Source organism: Carcharhinus amblyrhynchos, chromosome 1, assembly GCF_965287045.1.
Source record: "Carcharhinus amblyrhynchos chromosome 1, sCarAmb.v2.hapA, whole genome shotgun sequence".
Lineage (NCBI taxonomy): Eukaryota > Metazoa > Chordata > Chondrichthyes > Carcharhiniformes > Carcharhinidae > Carcharhinus > Carcharhinus amblyrhynchos.
In genome coordinates, this window is record NC_137324.1 from 69,681,735 (window position 1) to 69,704,437 (window position 22,703).

Below are 22,703 nucleotides of genomic sequence, written 5' to 3' on the forward strand. Positions count from 1 at the left end.
GTTGTTCTTTGTGGGGGCATAGGCAGTGATCAGGGTGGCTTGATTTCTGTTCTGTAGCGGAAGCTGTAATGTCATAAGCCAGTCGTTCACACTCTTGGGTAGACTATCATGTTTCCGAACAAGGTGACTCCTGACGGCGAATCCAACGCTCATCGCTGCCGCGACCGTCTAGAAAAAAGTGTATCCACCTCCAGTTTCAGCCAACTGACCTACATTAGCAAGACGAGTTTCACTCAGGACTGCAATGTCAATGTTGTATCTTGCAAGCTCTCCAGCAACTAAGGCTGCTCTTTTCTCTGGTTTGTCTGCTGTAGGGTTGTCCAAAAGTGCGCACGTTCCAAGTGCCAGTGGTGAGTGGTGTCACCTTATGTTTTATCTTGTGTGCTCGACTGCAAGATGGCAGTAAACTGGCCAGGGCGTAGTGAAGCAGGCAATGTTTAGGGCACTTTTTCTAGCCCCTTCCTCATTCTACGGAGGTGAGCAGTGCGTTCCTGAAGAGGACTGCTCAGTCACCCAGGTACACACCGAGTTCCACTGCAGCTTTGGTCAGCGGAAAACAACCATTAGACCTGAGCCGCCTGCGTGCAAGTCCGTGACTACAGCTCCCAGTGTATCCACACCTGCTGCTTCATCGCTCGCCCATCACCACAGGACTTCAGGGGTTGAACAGGATACTGATGATGATGATGATTGTGTTGAAACTAGTGCTTGATTTGGATTAAAGTGAGGGAGAGTTATGCAGTGTCAGCCTCGCTCTCTCTTCCCAATTCCCATCTAGATCCAGTAGCAAGACAAGAGTCAAGACAGCTGGAGATGGGACTAGACACAGTGGATGACCAGGACGTCTTCTGTGTCTTGTCCTGCTCATCGCGTTCCACGACGCTTGTAGAGACTGCCTTCTTGACCATTGGACCTTCCATTGGTCTCGTCCGCTCAATCCGCCGGACTCTTTCTTCACATGCTGGGATAGACATCTCCCTATTTCACCGAGGATTGAGACCCATCGGCTACCCTCACCTGGTTTAGCCAGCTTGTCGAGACCGTTGCCAGGGGTGTGGCTGCTGTCGCATGCAAACCGCTACGGGGAGCCACGGGTAAGAGCTGAGTGCCAGTTGGGGACAAAGGATGGACAAACCGCCCTGAAAGGACGCGACATGTTCCCCCACCGAAGGTATTACCCCTCCCTGACACCCCATACACGCCCATCATTATCTAGAAATGTATTTCAGTAATAATCTTGCAGAAATACAGAAGTCTATCAATTCAGTTTTCTGCATGATGACTATTTTAAGGCTAATTTAAACCATTTTTGTCTCTTAGTACCACACAAGAAGAGCATTTAAAGCAATTCGGTAACATCCCAACAGCAGTAGAGCTTAAAAACGAATGCAAGAGGAATGCAAGCTATAGTTCAAGCACATTAGAGGGGTCAGTTTTTGTCCAATGTGTGCAGGAAGGTTTCATGACACAGTATGTAGATAGGCCAACAAGAGGTGAGGCTACATTGGATTTGGTACTGGATAATAAACCAGACCAGGTGTTAGACTTGAAGGTAGGTGAGCACTTTGGTGATAGTGACCACAATTCAGTCACGTTTACCTTAATGATGGAAAGGGATAGGCATATGCCGAAGGGCAGAAGTTATAGCTGGGGGAAAGGTAATTATGAGGCTACTAGGCGAGATTTAGGATACATAGGGTGGAATAGGAAATTGCAGGGGCTGGGAACATCTGAAATGTGGAACTTATTCAAGGAGCAGCTACTGCGAGTCCTTGATAAATATGTACCTGTTAGGCAGGGAGGAAGTGGTCGAGTGAGGGAACCGTGGTGTACTAAGGAAGTTGAATCTCTGGTGAAGAGGAAGAAGGAGTCTTATGTAAAGATGAGACGTGAAGGCTCAGTTAGGGCACTGGAGAGTTATGAAATAGCCAGGAAGGAGTTAAAGGTAGAGTTAAGAAGAGCTAGAAGAGGACATGAGATGACTTTGGCGGATAGGATCAAGGAAAATCCTAAAGCTTTCTACAAGTATGTTAAGAATAAAAGATTGGTTAGGGCAAGATTAGGGCCAGTCAAAGACAGCAGTGGGAAGTTGTGCTTGGAGCCTGAAGAGATAGGAGAGGCACTGAATGAGTATTTTTCGACAGTATTCACACAGGAAAAAGTCAGTGTGGTCGAGGAGAATACTGCGATACCAGGTAGTAGACTAGATGGGATTGAGGTACGTAAGGAGGAGGTGTTGGCAATTCTTGAGAATGTGAAAATAGATAAGTCCCCTGGGCTGGATGGGATTTACCCTAGGATTCTCTGGGAGGCTAGGGAGGAGATTGCAGAGCCTTTGGCTTTGATCTTCATGTCGTCATTGGCTTCAGGTGTAGTGCCGGAAGACTGGAGGATAACAAATGTTGTCCCCTTGTTCAAGAAGAGGAGTAGAGACCATCCTGGGAATTATAGACCAGTGAGCCTTACTTCTGTTGTGGGCAAAGTTTTGGAAAGAATTATAAGGGATAGGATTTATAATCATCTAGAGGGAAATAAATTGATTAGGGATAGCTAACACGGTTTTGTGAAGGGTAGGTCGTGCCTCACAAATCTTATCGAGTTTTTTGAAAAGGTGACCAAAGAGGTGGATAAGGGTAAGCCAGTTGACGTGGTGTATATGGATTTTAGCAAAGCGTTTGATAAGGTTCCCCGTGGTAGGCTATTGCAGAAAATGCAGATGCATGGGATTGAGGGTGATTTAGCAGTTTGGATCAGGAATTGGCTAGCTGATAGAAGACAGAGGGTGATAGTTGATGGGAAATATTCAACCTGGAGTGCAGTTACAAGTGGTGTACCTCAAGGATCTGTTTTGGGGCCACTGCTGTTTGTCATTTTTATAAATGACCTAGATGAGGGTGTAGAAGGATGGGTTAGTAAATTTGTTGACGACACCAAAGTCGGAGGAGTTGTAGACAGTAAGGATGGATGTTACAGTTTGCAATGAGGATGGATGTTAAGCTGCAGAGCTGGGCCGAGAGGTGGCAGATGGAGTTTAATACGGAAAAGTGTGAGGTGATTCACTTTGGTAAGAATAACAGGAGTACAGAATATAGGGCTAATGGAAGGACTCTTAGTAGTGTGGACGAGCAGAGGGATCTCGGTGTACATGTGCATAGCTCCCTGAAAAGTGGCACCCAGGTTGATAAGGTTGTTAAGAAGGCATACGGTGTGTTAGCTTTTATTGGTAGAGGGATTGAATTTCGGAGCCATGAGGTCATGTTACAACTGTACAAAACTCTGGTGCGGCCGCACTTGGAGTATTGTGTACAGTTCTGGTCGCCGCATTATAAGAAAGATGTGGAGGCATTGGAAAGGGTGCAGAGGAGGTTTACCAGGATGTTGCCTGGTATGGTGGGAAGGTCTTATGAGGAAAGGCTGAGGGACTTGAGGTTATTTTCATTGGAGAGAAGAAGATTACGAGGTGACGTGATTGAGGCATATAAGATGATCAAAGGATTGGATAGGGTGGACAGTGAGAGCCTTTTACCTCGGATGGTGATGGCTAACATGAGGGGACATAGCTTTAAATTATAGGACGGATGTCAGAGGTAGGTTCTTTACTCAGAGGGTAGTAAGGTCTTGGAATGCCCTGCCTGCAGCAGTTGTGGACTCGCCAACTTTAAGGGCGTTCAAATGGTCAGTGGATAGGCATATGGATAACATTGGAATAGTTTAGGTTAGAGGGCCATTAGATTGGTTCCACTGGTCGGCGCAACATCGAGGGCCTGTACTGCGCTGTTATGTTCTATGTTTTATTCCCCTTTTCAGGATGTTTAAACCTAATAATGTCATATTCACCATGACATTTTGGTTCAGGAGTTTTTTTTATTTATGTTGGATTTTCTTGATATTGGTCACAGATAAATATTTTAAAAATCATTTGTGTAATTTGGGGAGACAATGACCTCGTGGTATTATCGCCAGACTATTAATCCACATGATCAGCTAATGTTCTGAGGACCCACGTTCGAATCCCACCACAGCAGTTGGTGGAACTTGAATTCAATAAAAATAAATATCTGGCATTAAAAATTTACTGATGACCGTGAAACCATTGTTGATTGTCAGAATAATCCATCTGGTTCACTAATGTCCTTTAGGGAAGGAAATCTGCCAACGTTACTTGCAATGATATAGCAATGACTCTCAATTGCTCTCGGGCAACTAGGGATGGGCAATAAATGCTGTAAGAAGTCTGACATCACCATGTTTAAGTCCAACCGATTTATTTGATAGTAAACTCACAAGCTTTCGAGGTTCCCCTCTTCGTCAGGTGAATGGAGAGTTCTGGCCTCAGACAGTACATATAACAGCACAGACAGTTTACTGATTAGAATGCGAATCTTTACACCTAACCTGCTATTCAAGTCTTAAAGTGGCTAACAATGTGAGTGGAAGGAGCACTAAGCACAGGTTAAAGAGATGTGTATTATCTCCAGGCAGTACAGTAAGTGAGGTTTTGCAAACCCAGGCAAGTCATGGGGGTTACAGATAGTGTGACATGAACCCCAGATCCCTGTTGAGACCGTCCTCGTGTGCGGAACTTGGCTACCAGTTTCTGCTCAGTGACTCTGCGCTGTCGTGTGTCGTGAAGGCCACCTTGGAGAATGCTTACCCGAAGGTCGGAGGCCGAACACCCATGACCACTGAAGTGTTTGCCAACAGAAAGGGAACAGTGTGTTTACCCCAGTCCAACGCTGGCATCTCCACACAATAAATGCTGGCCAGCCAACAATGCCCATGTCCCACAAATGAATAAAAAAAGTATAATACTTCACTAATCATCCAGTCAGCTTATGTGAACTATTATGGCTGCCAACTTTTCTTTTGTTTTTTCTTGCATAGTTAATGAGAGGATGTTGCTATCTGATAATGGTGTTTTAATTATGTCACCATGAGGATAATAACTGCTTAGCTTTTTGTTCATAGCCATTGGTAACCAACAACAGACCGTTGCAAGGCATTAGAGACTGAAAAGCTTTTTCCTTTACTTCAAATACTGCCAAACATTTTGTCAAATTACATTTTTCTCTAATTTAAATATCTTGAGAACTTATCTTTAACATGAATAAAGCATACATATCAGCCTAGAACACTCTCAAAAGTTGATTGATGCTTTTAAAAGGAGACAAGCCAAAGATTGCTCTGAATAAAAATCTATGGCAAATCAACATAAGCAATTACACTAAAATTGCATTAAGACATGGGCCTGTAACTTAATCTGTGGATATATGCACGAATCTTTCACTTTAAAAACCAGACAGAAGATGTAAGTTGTGAAATCACAATATTTATTTTCAACAGTCTGTAGGGCATATCCAGTCATCCCCTTCCTAGAATTTAAATTTTTGGCACTTTGATGTATTTTCTGATATTTTGGAACATATAATGAGATTGGAAATTGCATTTCCTTTCCATTGGAAAGGAAGCATTTGCTCAATTTATGGAAAAGTAAAGGGAATTAGTTCATTTTTGTACAATTTTTAATATCATTCTACAGAAACAACAAATAACCAATACTGGTGAAACGTACAATTTAATAAAAACATGCAATTTAATTAGAAACCTCAATTGGATTCACACCCAACATTATCAGTCATAGATCAATACTATTTGAAGACATTATGTTGAGATCAATAGGAATGCTGGTGGCACAAAACTGTATCTTGTCTCAACTTGTTTCAGTGTCTCCACTGCTTTTATTTTCTTAGCCTGATTATTTGCCATCCAGTCATCAATAAGCTGCAATTCCCTCACTTAAGAAGGAGGTTATTGTCATCAGCTGCTGTCACAAACTCCGTTCTCTACCAATTTTATCCCCCTCTCTATACTATATTAGGTTCAGCTTCCAAGTTAGGTTCAAGCTTCCTGCTTGATCCTGAGCTGGATTTTGGACCACACATCATCTCAAAGATCACCCATTACACCTTCATAACCATCAGTCTCTGTCCCGGTCCCACCCCATCTGCTGCTGTTCTTTTGGTACTTCAAGAATCCACTATTTCAGTGCCTTCATATATGGACTTCCATGAAACACATTCCATGAACACGAGCTTGTCCAGAATCCTGTTGTCCGTTGCTGAACCCACCTCGAGTCCTTTTGTGTCTGTTGACCTACATTGTCTTTTGGTCCACTAATTTTAAAGTTTTTGTCGTCCTGTTCACACCCCTCTATGGCCTAGCCTTTCCATATTTCTCTAACCTCCTCCAGCGCTACAAGCCTCTAAGAACTTGGCATTCCTCTGTCTCTGGCCATCTGTATCTGGTTTCCCTTTGTCTCACCATTCAGTAATCTCTGTAATTCAAGGACTTATGAAGCTGTATTTCAAAGGATACTGCAAAGGCTCTGGGCCTGACAACATTCCAGCCACGGAACTAAAGACTTGTGCTCTACAACTAACTGTGCCTCTTGTCAATCTGTACCAGTGCAGTTACAACGATGGCATCTACCCAGCAATGTGGAAAATTGCTCAGGTATGATCTGAAGGAGCCCTAGCAAAACTGGAGCCAGTGGGAATTGGAAAAACTCTCCACTTTCCCAGATGAGTGTAGCTCCAACTGCACTAAAAGTTTGAAGCCATCCAGGACAAAGCTGCCCACTTGATTGGGACCCATCCACCATCACCTTTAAGCATTGACTCCCTCCACCATTGGTGCACAGTGACAACAGTGTGTACTATCTTCTACAAGAAACACAGCAGCAATTCAACTAAGATTCTTTCAACAGTACCTTCCAAACCTGCAGCCTCCACCACCTAGAAGGACAAGGGCAACAGATGCATGGAAATGCCATCGCTTGCAAAATCCCTCCAAGCCACACATCATTTGAATTTTGACCTATATCACCATTCATTCACTATCTGGGTCAAAATCCTGGAACACCCTTCCAGAGAGCATTGTGTGTGCACTTACACTACATGGAGTGCAGCAGTTCAGGCTGATCACCATCTTCTCATGGCAAATATGCATGGACAATAAATGTTGGTCTAGCCACTGACACCCATATTTCATGAAAGGATACATTTAAAAATATTCACTTCCTAAACAAGTTCTTTCCCTCCAACTTCAAGATGATCATTTGGACATATGTCTTTCATCAGGTTTTATTACATATAATTTTGAGCACTTCCGCGTGGGGATATTTAGTTGATGTTCCCAGGCAGATCTGGCTGAAAAAATGTTTGAACAAAAAAAGAGTTGTTAGAGAGCTATCTCTGCAAAGTTTCCAAAGAATCAATTATCTCTTCGCTGGGACATTTTATTGCCAATGGAAAGGCTGCAATGGAGTGCAGCCCAAGCTTGCAAAACCCAAAACAAATATCTGCATTTAGATGTGATTCTGCAATTGGGCAGCAATTTTGAACATTCCTGAGTGTGCTATTGCCTACACTAACAATCAATTTAAGATAATCAATTGAGCTTGTAATGTGGCTCATTCTTTCTTTCTGGGAGCGTAAACAGGGATCCATTTTCTGCAAACAAAATAATATGTCTGAGTCTTGTAGCCATTTTGAATTACTTGGAAGCTTGGGGAGCCTATAATTCCTTGTTGCTTTCTCTATGGCAATGCTGTGGTTAATCAGAGTCAACTTGCCAACTAACCAACCACTGTCCTACATAAATTATTATGATTGTTTGAAATTTGGCATTCTTGCATTTGCCCTTATGAGTTTTGGTAACATGTCTCCCTTTTAGCAATATTCAAGTTCTGTACTACCAAGTGATAATTGATATATTTGTAACCTGAGATCCTTTGTTTCTCTATGATGTCTAGACTTGTACCTCCCTATTCTTGCCCCCAAAATTTTCATTTCGCATTTACCTGTGTTGAATTTTATTTGCCAATCCTGTAAATATTAATATCCTCCTGCAATTTGTTGATATGGGTGACACCCCACTCCTTCTGTCAATTTGGTGTCATTTTAAATCTTCAAAACTTCAATTAGTTTTCCTCAATCTGCTATTTTTGAAGTGATTTTGTTCTTGGAGCTTGTCCAGTTTTGGGTCTGCTTGGACAATATGTAATTAATATGGAATTCTGATCATTGACTGTACAAAGTGAAAGTCAGCCTCTCGTGAATCCAGCAATCATTTTGTATCAACATGCTAATGAAGTACAAAGATTAGAAACTTGCCAGTACTGTGTAATTGGACACACGAGTTACAATTTGCCACAGCCTGCAAAAGTTTGTTTGCAAATTAACAACGTGTACATTTTTTTGTTTCACTTCATTACCATGATTGTAGCAGAAGATATGAGGATTTCTCCCACATGTCTGTGGGCATCATTTATCCCTCAACTAACATGACCAAAAAAATAGATTATTTGATTGCTTTTCTCATCGCCCATAGTGGGACTATAGCAATTTGGCTGCTGCATTATCCGCATTAAGATAGTGATTACATTTCAAAAGATTGGCTCTGAACTTCTTTGGAACATCCTAGCATAAATTTAAGTTTTTTTTGTTGACCTATTAACTTAATCAATTTGCATCCCTTCTTTACTAATTGTTTAATAGCCACCCAGAATAACTCAAGTTTCTTTGTACATGGCAAACTCTTTTTCTCCTCAACTACCACTAACTTTCTACATAGCCCCAATCCACCCAAGACTTTAATATTGCTCCTATGTCTGAAGAGATTCATCTAATAACCTTCGCACTCTTGAACAAAATGCAAGAAAAGGCATGTATGTCTGTCAGACAAACGGCTTTTTCACCTTTAAGCTTGAAAGCACATCTCTTTATAATTTTCCTTTTTAATTTATGTTTCTGTGGATCATATTTTTGTCAGCCTTTCTAAGCTCCGAATATGTAATGCTATGGACTTGAAATATTAGCTTTGGTTCTCTCTCCACAGAGCTGCCGGACCTGCTGAGTTTTCTCAGATTTTTTTGTTTTGAACTTGATTTGATTTCTTATTGTCACGTGTGTTAGTATACAGTGAAAAGCATTGTTTCTTACACGCTATACAGACAAAGCATACCATTCATAGAGGAAGAAAGATAGAGTGCAGAATGTAATGTTACAATCATAGCTACGGTGTAGAAAAAGATCAACTTAATGCAAAGTCGATCGCTTCAAAGGTCTGATGGTAGCAGGGAAGAAGCTGTTCTTGAGTTTGTCGGTATGTGACCTCAGACTTTTGTTTCTTTTTCCCAGATGACCATTTGTCAGCCCTGATGTAGAGTCATTGAGATTAAGACGTTGGCTGTATTCTGTCCCCACAGATGCTGTTAGACCTGCTGAGATTTTCCAGCATTTTCTGTTTTTGTTTCAGATTCCAGCATCTGCAGTATTTTGCTTCTGATCAGTGTAATCAGTTGGTGTGATGACAACTTCCCTTTTCGGCACACATTCTCATTAGAAACCCGGTAAAAAGTTATTCTTGTATCAATCAGGTCTAATCACAGAATCGTCACAGCACAGAAGGGGACCAGTTGGCCCATCATGTCCGCACTGTCTCTCCAAATGAATATTGTGTCTTATGCCATTCCTCTGCCTTTTCCCAATACTTCTGCATATTGTTTCTATTCAAGTAATCATCTAATGTCCTCTTGGATGCCACACGTGAACCTGCCTCCACCATACTTAGAGGCATTGCATTCCAGATCTGAAACACTCGTTGACTGAAAAAGCTTTTCTTCACATCACATTTGCTTCTTTTGCAAATTACCTTAAATCTGTGCCCTCTTGTATTGATCCTGTTTGTTACAATCAAATTACAAACAATTTCTCCATATCTGCTCTGTCCAGCCCTTCATAATTTTGAACACTTCTATCACCTCTCTTTCCAGTCACCTTCTCTCCAAAATGAACAATCCCATCCTCTCGATTCGATATGTATAAGTGAAGTTTCTCATCCCTGATTCCATTTTTTTTGAACTCCTATTGCACTCTCTCCATTGCATTCCCATCCTTCCTATAATGTAGCACCCAGAACTGTACACAATATTCCAGCTGAGGACTAATTAAAATCAAGTTCATCGTCCTCTCTTTGCTCTTGTACTCTATGCTTCTATTAATAAAATTCAGAATACTATATGCTTTATTAACTGCTCTTTCTAACTGTCCTGCCACCTTCAGTGATCTATACATATATACTTTCAGGTCCCACTGCTCCTACACCTCTTAGAATTTTATCCTTCATTTTATATTGTTTCTCCATGTTTTTTCTACCAAAGCGCAATACCTCTCACTTCTCTACATTGACCTTCATCTGCCACCGATCTGCCCACACCACCAACTTGTCTTTGTCTTTTTGAAGTTCTATATGTCCTCTTCATAGTTTACAATACTTGCAAGTTTTGTATTGTCTGCAAACTTTGAAATTGTTACCTGCACACCAAGATCTAGATTATTGGTGTCCAGGGGGCATTGGGTTTTCAATGTGAGTAATAACTATTATTGAGCAGCAGATCTAGCCCTGAAAAAATAATTTTCTGTTTATGATATGTTGTTATATGCCTGCATTTTGATTAACCATAGAACCTTCAACAGATTTTTTTAAAGCTTTGACATATTTCACATTTTCCCTTCATGTCATGTAATGTCCCAATCTTTATGCTGTTCTATGCTGAATGGCTACATTCAGTCTGCCTGTATGACCCTAAGCTTCCAATCACTTGTCATTTTACTTCTCTGACCCATTCCATTCTGACCTTTCTGCTCTTGGTCTTTAAGAAGTGATTTGGTTTTGTTGCATTTTATTTCCTGTTTGATGCTCTGTGAGAATTCTTGAATGTGATTGGTTCCTTGAACAGCTTGGTGACCACTACACTGGACATAGGGAATCCTTATAGACAGTGGTACAATCTATTGCATGGCAAAAGAGGTAAAATTCTTGTTACAGGATTGCTAGTTCTCTGAATTAAGCTTCTTTCACAATCAATAGCAGATGTCTTGTTGCAAAATTGAGGCTGATATTTCTTGAATTCATGATCTTAAAAGCTGGCCCATATTTCTAATAACTACATTCTCTTTGTTACATGTCTGAATTTCTAAGCATCTGCTTGAAACCTGTTATCATTGGTTGTATTGTAGAGCAGATTATATGCTTATGTAAATATTGTTTTTATGCAGTGAAGAGCTACGCAAAGAAGCGCGTCAGCTAAAGCGTGAAATATTGGCAGCAAAACAGAAGAAGTCAGAAATCCTTAAAAAGGAAGAAGAAGAGCCACAAGGTAAAAATTATATACTTATAGATGTTGCTGAGATTTCAGATTTGTATGGCTGCGTTGTTTCAGAAATCAGGAAAAGGCATGTTACTGTGGTTCATCAGTTAGAATTGGCTGAGTTTCCCTGCTATTGTTCAATTTGCCACGTTCCCAGTTGGGAGTTAAAATCAAGAACACACAGTCCACTAGTCAAGCATCTGAGTATCTATCATCAGTGACTTCTTTTAATTTAATGCACTACATTCACTGTTCACAATGCAGTCTTCTGTACTTCGGAGAGATTACAGATTGGATGATCGGCTTGCTGAATGGCCACATTCAGTCTGCCTGTTTGATCCTGAGCTTCCAATCACTTGTCATTTTACTTCTCTGTCCCATTCCATTCTGACCTTTCTGCTCTCGGCCTTTTACACTGTCTTAATTAAGCTCATTGGAAACCCAAGCAATAGCACATCAGTGGGATCTTGTGCCCTCTGCAGTGGTGGATTTAGTGACCAAATAAGGGGTTTTTAGTTGGATGTGAACCCCTCTCTTGCCCAATTAAGATCATGGCAGGAAATCTCATGGACTGCCTCTTTTCCCTGCTGCCAATTGAGGCCCTTAATTAATTAGGCAAATAAAGACTACTTAACTACTTCATCTTGATATTGGTGCTATTAAATCAGTAGTAGGCGCAGCCTTGCCATGCAGGATTGCTTACAAGATTGGCATCAGGTTGGGGAGGGCTCATTGTGAGCCACATCCCTGCCCTTGTTGTCAACCCCCTCCCCCCACCATGACTGTCTGGCATGGGAGCCAGTGATGATCCTCGGATGAGTGACATAGTGATGTACAGAAGCAGGGATGCTTTGATGCAATTATATAGGGCCTTGGTGAGGCCACACCTGGAATATTGTGTGCAGTTTTGGCCTCCTTATCTGAGGAAGAATGTTCTTACTCTAGAGGGAGTACAGAGAAGGCTTACCAGACTAATTCTGGGATGATGGGGCTGAAGTATAAGGAGGGATTGAGTCGATTAGGATTTTATTCTCTGGAGTTCAGAGAAATGACGGGAGATCTCATAGAAACCTACAACATTTTAACAGGACTAGACAGGATGGACGCAAGAAAAATGTTCCCTGTGGTGGGGTTGTCCAGAACCACGGGTCACAGACGGAGGATTCAGAGTAGACCATTTAGGACAGAGATCAGGGGCAATTTTTTTACCCAGAGAGTGGTCAGCCTATGGATTTCGCAACCGCGGGAAGTATTTGAGGCCAAAACATTGTATGTTTTCAAGAAGCGGATAGACATAGCATTGAAGGCAAAGGGGACCAAAGGATATTGGGGAAAATGTGATAGGGTTATTGAGTTGGATGATCAGACATGATCATAATGAATGGTGAAGGAGGGTTGAATGGCCTCCTCCTGCTTCTGTGTTTCTAGCAGCCACCACCTCCCCAGTGACACTGCAAATTAATAGAAATGCAGGCTCTTGATCCTGGGGAAAGGCCTGCTGATAGCCTGTCAGTGCCAGGATACCACAAATTGCAACAAGTTTTCCAAAAAAAAGACAATGTGGGATTCTCATCAGTTTTGCGATCAGTGGCTGAGACTCCGTCACCTCCACAAGATTCCACCCATCAACGTTTTGTTAAGCACTTTATAAGTGTCAACATATATACTGCTGATTATTCTTTGTGCGTTATAGATTTTTACAATCATGTTTCCTGTTTAAGTCACTTGTATAGAGAAAAGCAATGATCACAATATTGACCCTGGGGATAACACTGTTTACATTCCTTCAAAAGCTGCTACACTTTGTTTCAGACGTGTACTCAATTTCCTGACATGCTGCCACACACTCTTAATGCTTTCATTTTATCAACATGTCTTCTACATGCACCATATCAAAAGCTTTTTGAAAATCCATATATATAAGCTGAAAACTTTGGCTCCTTAGCACCATTAATGATGATGTCAGTTTAGTAACAAAATACTGTACATGCCAGTTAAGACACAGCACATACTACATGCCATCAGGGAGTTAGTAGGAGAATTCTGTATATGTGCTGTAAATGTGCAGAGTGGGTAGATCGTCACATCAGTCAGCATATGATGCTAATTTGATGCCAAACTTGCCGTTTTTATCTTATCGCTGTAGTTAATGTCCTCTCTTAAATATGCATTGCTGTACCTGCATTCAGAAGCATAAAGTCCCATTTGGCATAACAGACTTAATGGGATCATCAACAACTTGCAATAAAAGCAGAAAATGCTGAAAAAGTTCAGGGTTGTGTCTGTGAAGAGAGAAACAGAGTTATCAGGCCCAATTCTCCCATCCTGACTCTCCCAGCCTGACGTGCACATTTTTTGGTGCGTCGTGTTGGAAGACGCGCATGTCGGCCATTTTGCAGGATTCGTGCATGCATTCCCGATGCATGCACGTCTCCCACAGCCAGAGAGCAGGCGCGGTTGGGACCACGCTGGAAACCGGCAAGAAGACAGGTAAATGATTTAAATCTATTTTTAATGTTATTTCATTGTCATTATCGGGACTGGCACAGGATTCTCCAGGCACTATAGCAACTCCCAAACCACCGGAGTGTTTTACTCTAGTGGGGTTTAGAGTAGCTCCCCACGTACTGGGAACTAGCAGGAGACCCTACCAGAGTGAAGGGGGGGCAATAGGGGCCTCCCCACGGGGTTATGCGATGTGTAGGTGACCCCTGGCATGGGCATGTTGGAAGTGCCAACCCCTGTGCCCCTGGCACTGTCCAGGGCAAACTGCCCATGCCCACGGAGCACCTTGGCACTGTTCACCAGGCATCAGGCAGAGCCAGCTGGCGTAGTGCTTAGGGGGCAGTGCCAAGGGATGGGGCCTATTGTGGGTGGGGCCAAGGGACAGAGCCTGTTATGGGCAGGCCAGGGGGCGATTCGTGGGGGTGGGGATCCCGCTGTCACTCTGCAGATTGGATCGGTTGGGACTGGAGGGAGGCCAGCGATTGGGGTGGGCTGGTCAGCAGGGGTGGGGGGGGGGTGTTCATCACTGGAGGGGATGGGGGCTGGAGATTGCGGTGCTCCAGGATGGGGGGGGATTTGGGGCTAGCCCAGGAATATTGTGCAGGCCGTGGTGTAGGGACAGCACTGCAGCAGGGGTCCAGCTCGATCACTGGCCTGCAAACTGCAGTCCGACAGTTTAGGGCCACTGCAAGCACAGAGTTCTGGAACTGTCAGACTCTGGTGTGAATAGGCCCCGCCCCCTGAGGTTTTAATGATACTCACAGTTGTGACTTCTGCATTGCACAGAGTGTGGGAGATTCGAGTCTGAATTCCCACTGATAAAACAATCGTGAATTACACCATTTTTCTTGCCAATTCAACACCTAGAATTTTTTGGGAAGAGTCGGGCCCATTTCTTTGGAAGAGTCATATTGGATTTGAAATATCAGTTCTGTTTCTCTCCACAGATGCTGCCAGACCTGCTGAGCTTTTCCAGCATTTTCCGTCTTTTCAGAATTTCAGTATCCGCATTTTGCGTTTATCAACAAATTCCAGATCAGTTGTTAATTACTTCCTGTTTTGTTTGAGTTTGTGGTACTGCTAGGTATTCAGAAAAGTTGTTAACGATTTGTAAAGTCTATGGGAGCGGTGCTGGACGTGGGGAAAACATTGCTTGAGTTTTGGGCATGATAGTAGCAGTACCCCTTGGCCTGCAGCATGCAAGGGAGATGGTGCAGAGGCAGCCACTCAGAAGACAAGCTGCTAGCTGAGGGAGGATGGAGAAAAGGGCTTGGAACAGAGACAGCCTCACCCACCCAGAGTATCTGGGAAGACATCCCATTCCATCACCTGAGTCAGGAGTAGTAGATAAAAGCAAATTACTGCGGATGCTGGAATCTGAAACCAAAAGAGAAAATGCTGGAAAATCTCAGCAGGTCTGAGATTGCAGTGCTCCAAGATCGGGGGGGGGGGGGGCTGTTGGGGCTAGCCACCGCCCGCCCCCCCCCCCGCACCCTCGTCTTGTGCAGGCCGTGGGGGGGGTGCGCATGGATAGTGGTGTAGGGACAGCTCTGCGGCAGCCAGTCCGACAGTTCAGGGCCACCGCAAGCACAGAGTTCTGGAACTGTCAGACTCTGGCGTAAATAGGCCCCGCCCCCTGAGGTTTTAATGATACTCTCAATGGCAGCATCTGTAAAAAGAGAAAAGAGTTGATGTTTTGAGTGCAGGTGATCCTTTGTCAAAGCTAAAAGGCATAGTAAGTGAGAGATATACTGTAGGGTGAGGGAATGAAAGAAAAGTAATAATCACAAAAACAAGTGGAAAGGCTCCAAAAGGCATTCCATAGAGAGAATAGAAGGTGTGAATGGCCAAACAGTAGGGAAGCTGAAATCAGAGGGAACGATGTTAGGGGAGATTGGTAGGAGAGAGGTAAAATTGAGAAAGGGGGGAAAATGGAAGCAAAGGGGGAGGTCAGGAAAGAGGGATAAAATAGGGGGAAAGTGTGGGGAGCAGAATAAAGACAATAAGGAAATAAAAAGTAGAGAACAGTTAAAAATTTAATAAAATGAAAACAAAGGGGTCAAATTGGAGTAGAATGAATCTGAAGTTGTTGAATTCGATGTTGAGACAAGGCTGTAATCTGCCCAGCCAGATGAGATGTTGTTCTCCAGTTTGTGTTGAGCTTCACTGGGACATTGCAGCAGGCCAAGGACAGACGTGGGCATTGGAGCAGGATTGTGTGTTTAAATGGCAAGCAATGGGAAGGTCAGGGTCCTGATTGTGCACATATCAAAGGTGTTCAGCAAAGCACTCACCCGGTCTATGTTTGATCTCTCCGATATAGAGGAAACCACATTGGGAGCAGCGAGTGCAATAGATCAAATTAAAAGAGATCATCTTTCATTCCCTCACCTGACAGTATAAATATCTTCCACTTTCTATGCCTTTTAGCTTTGACAAAGGGTCATTGGGACTCAAAATGTCAGCTCTTTTCTCTCCTTACAGATGCTACCAGACCTGCTGAGGTTTTCTCTTTTGGAGCCAGGAGCAGTGTTCAGTGCCTGCAATTCAGCAAGGAAGTGACAAACCTATAGCCTCAGAGCAGGCAGGGATGCCAACATCAGTAACAATGCCTGTAACTGGATATTGCATGGTGAAGCAGGTGACACGACTAGCATCTTCCAGTTTGCCATCAGTTGTTGTATTGGGGGCACTGCTTGTCAGATGTGAGGTCTTCCTTGTCTTCTTCCTAACTTAGCGGTGCACCTCAGTAATGAGATGTACCAGAACTGTAAAGGATGCTACTCACTGGCATGCGGGTTTTACGATTTTTATGTCCAGTGCTTATTTTCTCAGTTACTTTAAATTTGCGCCCTCTTGTTCTCAATCCTTTTCATGAATAGGAATAGTTACTCCCTATCTGCTCTGACCAAATCACTCATAATTTTGAATACCCCTATAATATATCCTCTCAACGTTCTCTTCTCCAAGAAAACCAGCCTCAACTTTTCCAATCTAACTTCATAACTGAAATCCCTCATCCATGGAAACACTATCGTGAATCTTTTTCTCTCTGCCTCCAACATTGTCACATCTTTCTTTAAGTGCAGTGTCCAGAACTGGATGCAATCCAGCTGAGGCTGAACTAGTGTTTCATACAAGTTCAACATAGCTTTCTTGCTCATGTACTCTATGCCCCTATTAATAAAGCCTGGGATACTGTGTGTTTTTATTAATTGTACGCCGAAACTGTCTTCCCATCTTCAGTGGCTTATGCACAAACACAACCAGGTCCCTCTGCTTCGGCATTCCCTTCAGAGTTGTATTCATTATTTGATATTGTCTCTCCCATGTATTTCCTACCAAAATGAATCACTTCATTTTTCTCCACATTTAATTTAATTTGTCAGTTGTCTGCCCATTCCACCAAGTTGTCCTGTGTTCTTTTGAAGTTCTACACTATCATCCTCACCGTTCACAAGATATCCAAGTTTGTTTCAATCACAACTTTTGAAATTGTGCTGGACACCAAGCTCCAGATCACTGATATATATCAGGAATAGCAACGATCCCAGCACTGACCCCAGGGGATGTTCCTCCAGCCCAGAAGCCATCCATTAAGCACTACTGTGTTTCCTGTCACTCAGCCAATTTCATATCCATGTTGCTACTGTCCATTGCCTATAACTTTGGTTCCAGATCTGTTGCGTGGCACTGTTTCAAATGTCATTCGGAAGTCCATGCACATCACATCAACAGCATTGCCCTTATTAACCTTCTCTGTTACCTCTTCAAAAAAACTCCAAGAATGATCACATGGGCAGATAAGTGGCAGATGGAAGTATTTTAATGAATGGCATGATACTAGGGAGTTCTTAGAGACAAAGGGACTTTTGCTTGTTTGTCCATAGATCTGTGAAGGTAGAACTTAAGAACATAACGTAAGAAATTGGAGTAGGAGTAGGCCATCTAGCCCCTCAAGCCTGTCCCACCATTCAATAAAATCATGGCTGATCTGATAGTGGTTCAGTTCCACTTACCCGCCTGCTCCCCATAGCCCTTAATTCCCTTATTGGTAAAAAAATCTATCTACCTGTGACTTAAACACATTAACAATGTCATCTCCACTGCCTCAATGGGCAGAGAATTCCAAAGATTCACTACCCTCTGGGAGAAGAAGTTCTTCCTCAACTCTGTTCTAAATTGACTCCCCCTTATTTTGAGGCTGTGCCCTCTAGTTCTTGTTCCCATTCTAAGTAGAAATAATCTCTTAATAAGAAGGACATGTTAGTGAACTGGTGAAAAAGACATAATGGGACACTTGACTTTTTCAATCGAGGTGTAAATTACAAAAGCTGGGAAGTAATGAGGGAATTGTATAGAACTTTGGTGAGGCCATAGCTAGAGTACTGTGTGCAGTTCTGATTGACACATAATAGGAAGGATATAATGGCACTGGAGTGGGTGTAGAGACGATTCACCAGGATGTTACCCGGGATGGAAATTTAAGTTACAGAGGGAGGTTGGATAGACTGTGTTGTTTTCTTTAGAGCAGAGAAGCCTGAGAGGCAACCTGATCAGTGTGCAAGGTTATGAGGGGCATGGACAAAGTGGATGTGGAACAGCTGTTCCCCTTATTTGAAGGGTCAGTCACAAGGGGACATAGGTTCAAGGTGAGAGGCAGGAGGTTTAGGGTAGATGCGAGGAAAAATGTTTTTTACCCAGAGGGTGGTGATGGCCTGGAATGTATTGCCTGGGAGAGTAGTAGAACCGAGTTGCCTCACATCCTTTAAAGAGGATCTGGATGAGCACTTGGCGCATCACAACATTGAAGGATACCAGTAAATGCTGGTAAATGGGATGAGGTTCGAGGTCAGGTGTTTCTCAAGTGTCGGTGCAGAGCTGATGGGCCAAAGGGCTCTTCTGCACTGCTTGATTCAACGCTGCTATGATTAGTCTAACTATTTGTCGTTCTCTGGGCAAGGAAGACATTTTTTCTGATAAAGGTCACTTTGGTCCCATTTGCAGTATTCTTGTCTCTGAGTCAGAAGATTATTACCACAGAAGATTTTTTGCATTGAAAAAGTTGCCAGTTCAGTGCAGTAAAGAGGTGCTGCCTTTCAGATGTATGAAATTTTAAACTGAAAGGAAGGTCTGTTGGGATAAGGATTCCGTGGAATTTTTGCCAAATTGATTCTGGAAAGGTACACTTCCATCATTAGTACACAAATGGGTGGCACAGTGACACAGTGGTTAGCGCTGCTGAGTCGCAGCAGGAGATAGGCAAAGAGAAGGGGAAAAGGAACGTAGTAGTGATTGGAGATAGTGGGGTGAAGAGTATTGACACTGTCCTTTGTCACAATGACAAAGTGCACAGAAGGGTGTGTTGTCTGCCTGGTGCTCGGGTACAGGATGTCGCAGCTGGGCTGCAGAGGAACCTGGAGTGGGAGGGTGAGAACCCGGTCGTTGTAGTACATGTGGGTGCCGGCGACGTAGGCAAAGTGCGGACTGAGGATCTGGGGAGGGAGTATGAGAAGCTGGGAATGGAATTAAAAAGTAGAACCGACAAGGTGGTCGTCTCTGGGCTACTGCCTGAACTGAGTGCAGACGGGCGTAGGATTGACAGAATAAAGGAAGTGAATGGGTGGCTCAGGGATTGGTGTGGGAGGAATGGGTTCGAATTTATGGGGCATTGGCACCAGTATTGGGGTAGGTGGGACTTGTTCGGGCGGGATGGGGTTGGTCTGAATCGTGCTGGGACCAGAGTGTTGGCGAATCGAGTAAAGAGGACTGTAGACAGGGCTTTAAACTAATTAGGGGGGGGGAGGGTGCGAGGGTAGGTGACGCTACGAGGTCTAAAGTTAAGGATAGGGTACAGGTAAGGGAAGAGGCCGAGGATGTCCCAATTGGTGGCGTTACGGCAAATAGGGTCCAGGTGAAGGCTGGGATGAAAGCACTTTATCTGAATGCACGAAGCATTCGGAATAAAGTGGATGAGCTGGTGGCGCAGATCGACACAAATGGATACGATCTGGTGGCCATTACAGAGACGTGGCTGCAAGGTGACAGGGACTGGGAGATGAATGTACAGGGCTATCAAGTGTTTAGGAAGGATAGGCAGGAGGAAAGAGGGGGTGGCGTAGCTCTGCTGATTAAGGATAGTATCAAGGTGGTAGCAAGGGATGATATCGGAGCCAAAGAGCAGAAAGTGGAATCGTTGTGGGTGGAGATTAGGAACAGCAAAGGGAGGAAGACGCTGGTGGGTGTCGTCTATAGGCCCCCGAATAATGATCTGGAGGTGGGGCGGGCTGTTAACACGCAAATAAGTGCGGCGTGCAGGAATGGGACGGCAGTAGTTATGGGAGATTTCAATCTGCATATTGATTGGTCGACCCATGTTGGACGAGGTGGGCTCGAGGAGGAGTTCCTGGAATGCTGCCGGGATAATTTCCTTGAACAGTGTGTGTTGGAGCCGACGAGGGAGCGAGCTATCTTGGATCTGGTGCTATGTAATGAGGCGGGTAGAATTAGGGACCTTGCGGTGAAGGATCCTCTTGGAGAGAGTGATCATTGTATGGTGGAGTTTCTGGTGCAGGTGGAGGAGGAGAAAGTGGGTTCCCGGACACGCGTCCTTTGTTTGAATAGAGGGGAGTATGGTAGGATGAGAGAAGAATTGGCGAATGTGGACTGGGGGAGTGCGTTGGAAGGTAGGTCTGCTGAGGAGCAGTGGAGGATCTTTAAGGAGATCTTTCTTGGTGCTCAGCAGAAATTTATTCCGATGGTTAAAAAGGACAGTAGGAAGAGAGGTAATAAGCCGTGGATAACGAAGGAGGTGAAGGAAAGTGTTAAATTAAAAGCGGAGGAATTTAGAGTAGCTAAGAGTAGTGGGCGAGAAGAGGATTGGGAAAGGTTTAAATGTCAACAAAGATTGACAAAGAAGTTGATAAAGGAGGGTAGGAGAAGCTATGAAGCTGGGCTAGCACTTAATATAAAAAAGGATAGCAAGAGTTTTTATAAATATATAAAAAGGAAGAGGCTGGCTAGGGTGAACGTTGGTCCTTTAGAGGATGAGAAAGGGGAGCTAGTGGTAGGGGATGGGGATATGGCTAAGGTCTTGAATAACTTTTTTGTTTCTGTCTTCACGGAGGAGGACGTGAATAATTTGCCGGGTGTTAGCGATGGAAAGGTGGTAGGAATGGAGGGTCTTAATGACATTACTGTTACTAGAGAGGTGGTGCTCGACAGACTGGAGGGGCTGATTGTGGACAAGTCCCCAGGACCAGATGGAATGCATCCGAGGGTTCTGAAAGAAATGGCGGAGGTGATAGTGGATGCCTTGGTGGTTATTTTCCAGACGTCGCTGGATTCCGGGGAAGTGCCGGAAGATTGGAAAACGGCTAATGTTACGCCGTTGTTTAAGAAGGGTGCCAGGCAAAAGGCGGGGAATTATAGGCCGGTTAGTTTAACGTCTGTGGTAGGTAAAATGTTAGAATCCGTCATTAAGCAGGAAATTGCGAGGCATCTTGAAGGGAATTGCTTGATAGGGCGGACGCAACACGGTTTCATTAAAGGGAAGTCGTGTCTGACAAATTTACTGGAGTTCTATGAGGATGTGTCTAGGGCAATGGATAGAGGAGAGCCGGTGGATGTGGTCTTTCTGGATTTTCAGAAGGCGTTTGACAAGGTACCTCACAAGAGGTTATTGCAGAAGGTCAGGGGACATGGAGTTGGGGGTAGGGTGTTAGCGTGGATAGAGGATTGGTTGTCAAATAGGAGGCAGAGAGTGGGGGTCAATGGGTGCTATTCGGATTGGCGGTTGGTGACTAGTGGGGTGACCCAGGGGTCGGTGCTGGGGCCTCAGCTTTTTACCATTTATATAGATGATCTGGAGGAGGGAACCGAGTGCAGGGTGTCGAAATTTGCTGATGACACCAAGATTGGGGGAAAGGCAAATTGTGCGGAGGGTGTGGAGAGTCTGCAGAAGGATCTAGATAGGCTGGGCGAATGGGCCAGGAAATGGCAAATGGAATTTAATGTTGGCAAGTGTGAGGTGGTCCACTTTGGTAGGAAGAATGGTAGGAAGGACTATTACTTACGTGGCGAAAAACTGCAGCAGGCGACGGTGCAGAGGGACCTCGGGGTCCTTGTGCATGAGTCGCAAAAACCCAGCTTGCAGGTGCAGCAGGTGGTCAGGAAGGCGAATGGGATGCTGGCCTTCATAGCGAGGGGGATTGAATATAAAAGTAGGGAGGTCTTGCTGCAGCTGTATAGGGCATTGGTGAGGCCGCAGCTGGAGTACTGTGTGCAGTTTTGGGCGCCGCACCTGCACAAGGATATTTTGGCCCTGGAGGGAGTGCAGAGGAGGTTTACTAGGCTGATACCGGAGTTGAGGGGATTGAGCTATGAGGAGAGGCTGAATAAACTAGGCTTGTACTCGTTAGAGTTTAGAAGAATGAGGGGAGATCTCATTGAGACGTATAAGATGATGAATGGGATGGATAGGATAGAGGTGGAGAGACTCTTCCCGCTCAAAAAAGACAGTAGGACTAGGGGGCACAGCCTCAAGATAAAGGGGAGGCGGTTTAGAACGGAGTTGAGGAGGAACTTCTTCACTCAAAGGGTGGTGAATCTCTGGAATTCTCTGCCCGTTGAAGTGGTGGAGGCTGCCTCGCTAAATATTTTTAAGAAGCGGGTTGATGGGTTCTTGATAAGAGAGGGGATTAAGGGTTATGGGGAGAGGGCGGGAAAGTGGAACTGAGCCACAACAGATCAGCCATGATCTTATTGAATGGCGGGGCAGGCTCGAAGGGCTAGATGGCCTACTCCTGCTCCTATTTCTTATGTTCTTATGTTCTTAATCCCAGTTTCAATTCCTGGCTTGGGTCAATGTCTGTGCGGAGTTTACAGGTTCTCCCCCCATCTGCGTGGCTTTGCTCCGGTTGCCTCCCACAGTCTGATAGACATGCTGGTTAGGTGCATTGGCCATACTAAATCCTCCCTCAGTGTA

At 44.1% G+C, this 22,703-nt stretch overlaps 1 protein-coding gene across 3 annotated transcripts in view; it reads left to right on the plus strand.

The window, feature by feature from the left end:
- cwc27 (CWC27 spliceosome associated cyclophilin) overlaps window positions 1-22,703 on the plus strand; it is a 178,487-nt gene that overhangs the window by 89,991 nt on the left and 65,793 nt on the right. For all 3 annotated transcript variants that reach the window (XM_080186522.1, XM_080186528.1, XM_080186534.1), the window contains exon 11: window positions 11,121-11,221. In XM_080186522.1, coding sequence (XP_080042648.1) covers window positions 11,121-11,221 — 101 coding nt within the window. The remainder of the gene's footprint in view (window positions 1-11,120; window positions 11,222-22,703) is intronic.